Here is a 10,428-nt window from a genome sequence, read left to right as displayed (position 1 = left end):
CAACTACCGGGGGGCGGAGATGGGACTCCTGAGGCCTGGTTCCTCCTCTGGGTGAGGCAAGGCAGCCGCAGCCTGCGGCTGCCCCAGCTTGTCCTTGTTCCCCTGGGCATAGCCCTGGACTCCCTCCTGGCTTGTTCCTTCCACTTCAGAACCACTTCTCAGCTGTGAAAGACCCCAGGTAGGTATTCTTACTGAAGAGGCACTACAGGCGGAGGTCAGTTCAGGGAGAACTGGCAGTTCTAGTTACTGGATCTTATTCAAAAGTAGGTTCTAGTATAACGTGAAATATGCCTTCCTAATGACCCCCGAGACCCCACACTGCAGCCTGTGTGTGGGACACCTCCTCAACAACATGGCAGTCAGACTCTTGTGACCTAATCAGGCAAGTGGCATGTCCACCAATGCTGAGCCACTCTCCTGGTTAGAGACAAGTTACAGAGGGGGTTACAGGAGGCTGGGAATGCTGTCCAGTGGGGCTCACCACGCACCGTCTGAGGCTGCCTGCCACACCCCACCATGCTCTTTAATAATACTCACAGGGACTAGTTTTAGAATAGTACAGCTACGAACATTTTTAAAGTTACCTGCTCACTCTTCTACCCAGACTAGGGTAATACAGGAAATGTCATATAGACAAAATATATGAATTAACTAATCCATCTTTATGGAAAATAAATTTAATACTTGAAATGTTTAGTTCCTGGCCTCTTAATAATGACAGGAATCCCAGCAGCTTGGGAGGCTAAGGCAGGAAGATCACAAGTTCAAAACCAGCCTCAGCAACAGTGAGGCATTAAGAAACTCAGTGAGACCCTGTCTCTAAATAAAATACAAAATAGGGCTGGGGATGTGGCTCAGTGGTCAATTGCCCTGAGTTCAATCCCTGGTCCCTATCCCCCCCAAAAATGACGGAGGAAGTAGTAATGAAAAGAGTTTCCCCAAACATGGTCCTGTGGCATGTGGATTTAAGAAGAGGTTTGGGGACAAGGAGCACCATACTTGTGTAAGAATGACCACATGCATGAACTGGCCAGAAGCAGGACCTAGGGTTGGAAGGATTCATAGCGACACATGAAATTCAACAGTCAAGTAGAAAACCTAAAAAGCTACAGTTTGCATAAAATTTGGAGAGTGAAACTATCGGAGAGCAAATGAATCTGCTGCTGTTTGTGAACAAGCGCAAAGTCAATACATCCTATCCAAAATGTGTAGTGGCTAAGAAATTCACCTTTTAGAGAACTGACATGGTAAGTTTTCATTAAATGGAAAAGACATATTTTTCTAAGATATGATTAACTGGAAAGATAATCTCATCTGGAAAGAGGCTGGGCAAATAGCTTTTGACTTCAGAATGAGGTTTTTAATCAAACCTTTATAAAATAACCTACCATGTTAAGTATTAAGTTAAAAAATTAACACTAAATAGACAAGGGAGTACAGTCACTTAAGGAACAGAGCAAATACAATGTTATGGTCCTGATATCCAAGCTTGGAGTCTGTTCTCAATTTTTTTCTGCCCACGTTAACAGCACACAGAGAGCCACGTTCCATAAAGCGTATGCACTGCATATCAGGTAAGATCATCCCAACTGACTACTAAAAACAGACACACTCTTACTCCATATCTCATTTATGGATAAACTGGATCAGTTAATGATGCATATTCATCATCACCAAGTTCTGTGGAGGTGCAGGTCTTGCTTGCTGAACGTCCCACCTGGTTGATGAGAGAGACATCGTCACTTGTGTGGACTCCAATGAGCTCAACCGGCAAAACACATCCATCGGCAATTGGAGGGCTGTTTTATCATCAGAGAAGAATCAGACCTTTAAAGCAGCCCCACAAGATGTTCCATTTTCCTCAATTCTGCCCAGAGTCATCTCTATTCTCTGCAACTGGACGCTAAAGTCAGCAAAAGTAGGGTTAGAGTCTTGGCTCAAACTCTTTCAACTGATTTTTGTGTCACTTCACCTCTCCAAGTTTAGTTTTTCCATTGTTAAAGACAAGTTTCAACCTCATAAGCCAGACCAGGCCCACCTCTTACCCCTATAAACCCGTCTGTCCAAGAGGCTGCTGCCGAATTTGGAGGCTGTAGCAGAAGGAAGGGCTCTGTCCCAGCCTCCCTGCCATAAAAGGCCCAACGTCTATCAAGTTATTGAGAACTAAGCATGACTAAGTGGCATGTGGGGCACTCCTGGCACATTGCAGGTACTCAGAAATCAATCACTTCTTACAATCAGGAAATGTGTGTGGAGGACATTGATAAGAAGCTAGGTAAGAAATACTTGAGGGAAGGGTGGAGACCCTCCTAAGAAGCATAAACTTGCTGGCAGTAGAGAGAAGGAGCAGCTGGACACCTGCATCAGGATGGTGAGCAGAGAGCCTTCCAGAATGGGGGAGCACAGTGAATGTGCTGGACGCTGGCAGCCAGCGGCAGTATCCGTGCTGTGCAAGGTGCTCTCCAAGTGCTGGGAGTACAGGTTGGGCAGAAGGCCAGGTCTTCTTCTTCCAGGGTTGTTCCCTACAAGAGACGGACAATTAACTAGCAAACAAGTCAGCAAGAAAGGCATGAGGTGGAGACGAGGGATTGTACACAGAGCTGTGCCACACGAAGAGGGAAAGGAAGGTACTGCCTTGGAGAGGGTGGTGAGGGTGAGCCAGCCAGGCAAAGTTCTGGAGAAGAGCTTGGCTCCACTGGAAAGGCAGGAGGCTGGCACAGCAGGGGATGGAGGGGAGGGCAGGGGATGAGGGCCTCCAGGCCCCAGGAACTTTGTGTGCACCTCTGCCTATGATGAAGAGTGTTCCAGAGCCAAGGAGTTTGTCGAGATGCTGCTGCTCAGACTGCTGGGGCAAATGGTGGAGACAGCTGTAGGACACTGTTCAGGGAGCCAATGTGAGGGACAAGGGCCAGACACCCAGCCAGGGCTTTGACTAAGTCACAAGACAGTGGTGAGGCAGCATCTGGGGCACGCAGGGCCTCTCAGGTCTGAGAGGTTTCCCTGATGGCAAAGTGGCCTCTAAGGTAGAGTGAAGACCTCCACGTGGGGAGGGACAGGAGACAGCCTCCGGGCGGGGGGCTGGAGGGCTGCCAGCCTGCTGGAGGGCTCCACCCACCCCTTCCCACCCCTGCTCTGGAGAAAAGCAGCTCTGAAGGTAATCTGTGCTTTCTACTGTGGGCAATGAGCTAAAGGCAGAAGGAAACAAGATGAGGCTTCTCAGGGGAGAGGAAGCTGTGACAGAGAAAAATCGAGAACAGACTCCAAGCTTGGATATCCCTAGCAGTATGAGGCGATACTCTAATCTTTATATGACAGCACACAAAAAGGCTCAATGGAAATTAAGTTTATTTTTGGACATATCACATTAAAATATTTGCCATATTTATTAGGAATATATCATCAATGCAAAAATAGAACTCTCTTCTCCCTGAAAAGTTAATACAATTCTGTGGACTGGATACATGATATGTTAGTCAGGTCTTCAGGGTTAACTTCTCAAAACCAAGAATATCTACAGTTGTACACATCAATTTATCATACAAAATATATACAACAGCATAATCGTAGTGTAGAAAAAAAGAAGTTGCAAAAATATAACTTATGTAATTTACTTTACAAAAAAATGAGTTCTAGTTAATCTTTTTCAAGGGCTTCACCAGTCAGTCGCACAGCAACACTCTTGCCTTCATCTGTCTGAATAATGAGCAAAGCTTCAAATTTGCCAGCGGACTTTGGCCTGAAGTGCACGGGGATGTGGATGTAATGCCGGGCTCTGCAAAGGAAGGAAACGGCAGCAGTGAGGTCAGCAGGACCAGCCGTCTGCATGGCCCAAGCAGCACCAGCTTGATGAGAACCAAGTCACTCTCTGCAGAAATCCATTTCTAATTTCTTGGATTTATTATTTAATAAAAAACTGGTACAAAGGAGAGAAAGAACTAAAATTGGTGTAGCTGGGCTATAGAGAGCTTGTCTAGTATGCATAAGGCCCCTGGGTTTGATCCCTAGCATCATAGAAAGGTAAAATAAAATGGGATTGAAATAGTGTCACATCTATATTCCTGGCTTTTCAACAGAAAAAGGGAAACGAGGTCTGACCTCTTACATGTTGAGCTTCCTGCTACCTGCAAAAACAGGTCACTGTCCACCTGAGGAAGGGTGAAGAGAAACTCAAAGACCCAGAGCTCAGGCTACTCTTAACTTGGGAGCACGCCACGCCGGAAGGACAGCTGGCTGTCCCTGCATTTCCATCACTGTGCAGTTTTGCTCTAAGAATCACGTGAAACCTCAGTCAGAGCCTTAAAACTAACTTATTTTATGCAGAGTCAGACAATAAGTGTCCACATTTAAAAGCTATTTTGGGGGGAGTTTATGTCCACAAAACTGTCCCCCCAAATATGCCTTCCTGGCCGCACAGGTACTTCACATACAGCCTAAATGTTGTCGTCACCTTTCTGTCTCCATTGTCTCAAGAGCCTTCAGACTTTTCCTCACAGAAAGGCACCTCACCCTAGTGTCCTCCCAGACCACACATCTTCAAGTGTGTGTGTGGGGGGGTCACAGTGACATATGCTCTTGTTTGTTGTCTTTCCTGACATCGACGAAGCCCAGATTGAGGGATAGAGATTTAGAAAACTGACTTCCAGCCCTTTTCCTTGCATAAGGACATATATATATTTATCTTTACCTACCTGCAGCAGGCGCAGGCATCCCTCTGTCTCCAGGACCCCACGGACACCCAAGCCCAGAAGCTCTGGAGTTCCTGCTAGAGTGTCATATAGTTCTCACCTGTGTGCATCCTCTACTACGTCATCTCTAGACACAATGCAAATAATATGCACACACGTAGTCGTTTTACTGAGCTGGTTAGGGATCATAAGAGGCCTGTACATGTTCGGCACAGTTTTTTCTGAATATTTTCAATTCATAGTTGGTAATGCATGGATTCAGAGGGTTGACTTCACATCTGTCTGAACAGCAAAGACACAGATGTGTATCTCTATGGCTACCTGTACATTCTTTCTTAATTATTTGTGGAGCTGTGGATTAATACCAAAGCTTTATGCATGTGAGGCAAGTGCTGTTTCACCCAGCTTATCCCCAACTTCCATATTTTTACTTAAAGTCTGGGTTATTTTCTTCAAACGCATATACTTCACCATATCAAAGCTAATGTGCTTTTTATTTTTTAAATGAAATCTAGTCCATGGAATTAACTACAATTTTGTCTGTCATGTTAGCATTCAGCACTCAGAAGTTGCCAACTTAAGAGACTCTATCACTAATAATTCATTGGAAATAATGAAGTAGCCCAAAATAAATCTCTCAAAGAGCCCATTATTAATGAATTTTAATATAGGACATAGTAGTATCCTATGTTCAACTAAGAAATGGTCTTTAAAAATGTACTGTGATAAAATGTGTCACCTCCCTTTGGTACCTGATAACCTAAAGTACAGATATTTGAATTAACCAGAATGCAATTCAGAAAGAACCATGAGCTTAACATCTCTCTTCGATACCCCCAGCAAGATGGACATATTTAAGACACTACTTTGTACCATTATTAACTGTTTCATCCGCCTCTTCATATATGTGGGAAAACAAGAAAAGTCTGCCAAGCTCACAGGAAGCCTAGTTCAATCTTCTTAGTAGCTCATGACTGACAGGACAGCAAACATACACAGAGCCGAAACTCGGAGAGCACCACACACACCAGCCCACCTCACTCCCCACAGGCCCTGCTTACACAGAAAGGGCTTAGCAGAACCTAGCAATTCTATCTATTTAATTTGTCTTCATAAGTTTTCTCCCCCACCTCTAATTTCAAAGGAGCAATTTTTGTAGAAAAAAGCTAGCAATATTAGTACACTCAAGGTACCATCATTATCAAAGAAACTGAAAAAAATACAAATGATTTGTTCCTGTGCCATCAGCAGAGATCCAACAGCTCATTGATGATGCCTGACTGTGGCTTCTGTGTGAACCGTCCTTCCCTCTGAAATGACACAGTGGGGCTTGCCAGCTCAGAAGGAGCTCGCCAGTAGCTTGCTGTGGGTGTGGACATGGGGCACAGACCAGTTGAAACCCACTGGCTCCAACACCTCAGCGAGGACAGATGTGCACAGAACCACAGATTACAAGGGGGATCTGGGGATTCAATGGAAACATGAACAAGTTTTTTTCTAAAGACACAAGAGATGATCAATTAAGGGCCCCCAAAAGAATCTTTATCCAAGAAAATGTTACCAATGTTTCTCCCATTCTATCACTTTATGGGGGTGAAATAGCCCCGCCTTTGCACTGGGCCTAACTCCTGTGACTTCCGGGATCTCGTCTGCCTCTATGTGCTGCAGTCAGCAGATAGCCCGAGGGACACACCACTTGTACCCATGAGTGCGGGGACTAGCCAACACAGCCCAGCAGGCCCTGAGGCTGTGGCCAGCGTGTGCTGTGACCTGCAGATCACTAAGCCCTCTTCATTCTACAGCGTGCTTAGAAGTGTCACTGAGCAGACCATGTGCTAGTAAGAAGAAAACGTGATCAGTAAAAGACGGGCACTGCTCCTCAGGGTTCTACAAACACAGCTTTTGCTCCACTTGCCAGAGCAAGCCAACTGTCACTCTTAGCGATCACTTTCTAGGAGTACCTTTGTCCAGAGTGTCCAGTGTTGGGGACAGACACAACAGCCCTCAACCCACAGGAAGAATGAGTGCCCGCTGCTTCACTTTGTATGCTGCTGTCCTGCTGCTCCGGATGGGGAGAAAGCCGGTCATTCCACCTGATCCACGCCACCTATGGGTGTGTCATTCCTCTTGGCTACACAGGTCACAGTCAGTGCTTCACACAGGATGTTGTGATTCACTCACTGTGAAAGCCCCTGCTGGGGTATATAATGGGGTATACAATGTGCACCCACCCCATGGTCACATGGTGATGGTGAGTGTTGACGAACACTTTTAGGAAACTCTCGATTTGAACAACGTAAGTACCTGGCCACTAATGAAGTACAAAACTATCTCATTTTAATTTGTCTTCAGGGTGTTAAAGTCTAAAGGCAAATTTAAATTTAAGTATGCTTGAAGTGGGTAGACAAAATGTATCTTGTGATGCTATTTAAAACGCTGGCTCATCTGAACTTCCCATGGTCTGCTGAACTCAGAAGTCTGTTCCTGTGTGGAAGTTTCCTCAGAAGCTGTCAGCATGGCCCAGACTCTGACTTAGGGCAGCACTGGGTCAGCAAGTCCACAGTCACCCCCACAAACACCTCTATTTCCAAATGATGACAACTTCCATTTCAAAACTCGAACAGGATGAAACTAAAGAGGTGCTATCTCATGCCAAAGTTGTGGATTTCTCATCACTCCCACCATGTCTGTAATGGAGCAGGCAGAATCTACATGAAGAGCAGAAAACCACCATCATATCCAAGCAGCTTCACACAGAAAGAGGGAGCCTGCTTAACGATTGATTCTATTTCAATTTAGATACTGTCCATGTTCCATAAACATGAGACCTCAAATGACAGCCAACTGTAACTGTAGTAAATGCACTCGAGTGAATGTTTGTGTGTTTAAAAATTTCAACAAACTCTTATGTTGAAATCTTCCGGTCACAGGTGAGTGCCCACGGGAGGCCCCAGGGAGAGAAGGGCCAATGGGAACCAGGAAGAGGGCCTCACCAGACGCCAAATCTGCTGCCACCTTGATCTTGGCCTGCTGTTATTTGTGAGCCATCTGTGATGGTACTGTTACAGCAGAGCAAATGGACTTGGCTGGCACAGAAGCATTATCCATCCCCAACCCACCTCCTAACTCTCTGCTTGCCTGGTCCAGCTCCCACACTCCACTGCGACACTACCGCAACGGACCAAGACCAGTCCTTCTGCAAAGGCCAAAACACAGGTGATCTGGCTTACAGATTCTAGCTGAAGAGCACTGTAAAAACATCTATGGGAAAAAAAGTAAACAAATATACAATATACGATATCTAAGGAGAATCTGAAACCACAATGTGTTCAGTGACGAAAGTTGCAAAGTGTCTGTTTAATTAACTCCTGGTAGGGTCTGACTTCCTCATCCTCTAACCTTGAAGTAGAAAGCAGTGACACAAAGCTCAGCAATTTAACCAGCCACTTTAAACATGATTCTTTACCAAAACTACAGATGAGGTGAATGTAAATACTGTTTTTAAAAAGGTTGATATTAAGCTCTTCAAGAGGACTTTTTTTTTTAAAATGGAACTTTTTTTTAGAAGCTTTTTTCTTGTTGTTGTTAAAGTCATTTTTCAAAAATAAGAAGCTGAGCATGTTGGCATACACCTGTAATTCAAGAGGCTGAGGCAGGAAGATCATAAGTTTGAGGCCAGCTTTGAAAATTTAGCAAGACTCTATCTCAAAATGAAAAATAACACTAGATAGGGATGTGGCTTAGTGGTGAAGCTACCCCATAGTTCAATCCTTAGTACTGCAAAACAAACAAATCAATCCTGGAATAAATAGAGACACCTACAGAGACCTGATGAGGAGCAGGAGGACACTAACATCTGCTTATGTCCACACGCTCTGACACTGTTATCCCCCCCGCCCCCCTCCTCTCCCAATTCCTTGCTGTCAGAAGAAGCATCATCTCCATTTTGCAAATAAAGAAACTGAGGCTTAGAGAGATTAAACACATGATAATTTTCTACATGCACTGACTTTTGAGTTTGCAGAAATGAAATCTAAAGTTTTTGCCTTTATGGCAGTCTCCCAGGAGGGAAAGGAAGTGTTCAGCCCACAGGTAGATAGCAATGTCTGACAGAACAGAGCATGGAAGGGCGCTGAAGAGAGGACAGCGAGAACAGAGGGAAGCAGCACAGAGAAGAGTCCTCGACCAAGCCAACTGTCCAGCCTCTCTCAGAGAACACTGCTGGTCAAAGGGAGTCCTGAAATGCTTGCAGAATTGTTTTGTACTTTCACAGCACAGGTCATGTTTCTGGAATAGCTCCCTAACACTAAAATGAGAGATTCTTTAGTACTAAGCCCAATGGAACCCTACTGTTAAATTCTAGAAAATAGTGATACCCCTGTTTGAGATTTCAACTTAAATGTACAAATAGAAAAAGAGAAATCAGCAAGAATGATAAGAAATAAGGCTGTGTGGGAAGAGCTGAGGGAAGTTAATCTGTTAAAGGCCGCAGACCAACCAACAGGAGAGTGTTGCCACTCCCCAACACACACTGCAGCCTTGGCTACCCTCATCACCAGCAGGGCCACATGCGGTGTTCATACATGGGCTTCCCCGACTTTCACCCCAAGCCATCCAGAAGAAGCAATTACTCCTCCTTTGGACCACCCTTCTATCCCAGAGCTCTGCCCACTTTCTGAATTCTGCCTCTCTTATCTACAGCCTACGTGGTTCAATGTAAGCAAAACTTTCCTTCCTCCAGAGTTTATAAAAATACTCTAGGCTCTAGAGTTGGTAGACATTTTCTAGCTGCTCTGGCCTTACTGCTGGGGATTTATGAAAACTTGTACTAGGACTTGGTCCTTTTTCTGACTAACATTTATAATAACTCAATAAGCCCATTTATTTCAGAGGTCAGGGGAGGGAAGACAAGAAGTAGGGCCCTAATGTAAGAATAATACAAGGTATTTGAAGAATGATAAATGAAAAATATACAATAAAAAGCTTTACCAATTAACCAGGAAAAGTTTTTTCCTAATTAATGAAAATTTAAGTCTTTGGTTCTCAGTATACCACCAGTGAAAACATCATTTGAAGCATGAATTCTAAAAGTTAAGCATGAGATCATTAAGATATTGATGAAGTGGCAAAATCCTCAGTGAGAGAAATCACATGCTGGCCCAATACTGCCAGGCTGCCACGTGCCAAGTGCAGAGCACCCCGACACATGCCCTCGCAGGCACCTTCCCTTTTGCTACTTGTGCAGATGCATGGGCTGAAAGCTCTGTGCTACTGGTATTGACAACAGGGGCTAGGACAGAGGAGGCTCTTTCGTACCCTACTCCCGGGACACAAGTCCTGCACCACAGAGAACATTACGATTTCTGACAAACTCACCTCAAAGAGTATTTGGAATGTCTGATGTAGAAAGGCTCTTGGGGAGTCAAAAACTTCAGCTGGAATTCAACAGGAAATACTTCATGAAGTTATGCAAATTAGGCACTTGAGCATATATCAAACATACTCTATATTGCTTTAACTGAAGATACATTGTACAGAAAAAAGTTAAAAATTAAAATATTAAAACAAAATTTTGATTTTTAAATACAGGATCATAATTTCAATTACTTTTTTTTTCCAATACAGTATAGGGCATTTAGGAAATTAATTAATTAAAACCTAAATGTACTCTCTAGAGTACTTTTAATCACCAGGAAGATGTTTATCCAATAGCTGAATCTATCTTTTCCCAAACCCACTGGAA

At 44.3% G+C, this 10,428-nt stretch overlaps 1 protein-coding gene across 1 annotated transcript in view; it reads right to left on the bottom strand.

The window, feature by feature from the left end:
- Window positions 1-3,401: 3,401 nt before the first annotated feature.
- Window positions 3,402-10,428, bottom strand: part of Cep192 (centrosomal protein 192) — a 111,004-nt gene continuing 103,977 nt past the window's right edge. The window contains exons 45-46 of the mRNA XM_026401973.2: window positions 10,062-10,120; window positions 3,402-3,772 (exon numbers count right to left, since the gene is read on the bottom strand). Coding sequence (XP_026257758.2) covers window positions 3,634-3,772; window positions 10,062-10,120 — 198 coding nt within the window. The 3' untranslated portion in view covers window positions 3,402-3,633. The remainder of the gene's footprint in view (window positions 3,773-10,061; window positions 10,121-10,428) is intronic.

Source organism: Urocitellus parryii, chromosome 13, assembly GCF_045843805.1.
Source record: "Urocitellus parryii isolate mUroPar1 chromosome 13, mUroPar1.hap1, whole genome shotgun sequence".
Taxonomy (NCBI): Eukaryota; Metazoa; Chordata; class Mammalia; order Rodentia; family Sciuridae; genus Urocitellus; species Urocitellus parryii.
This window is presented reverse-complemented; position numbering and strand designations above follow the sequence as displayed.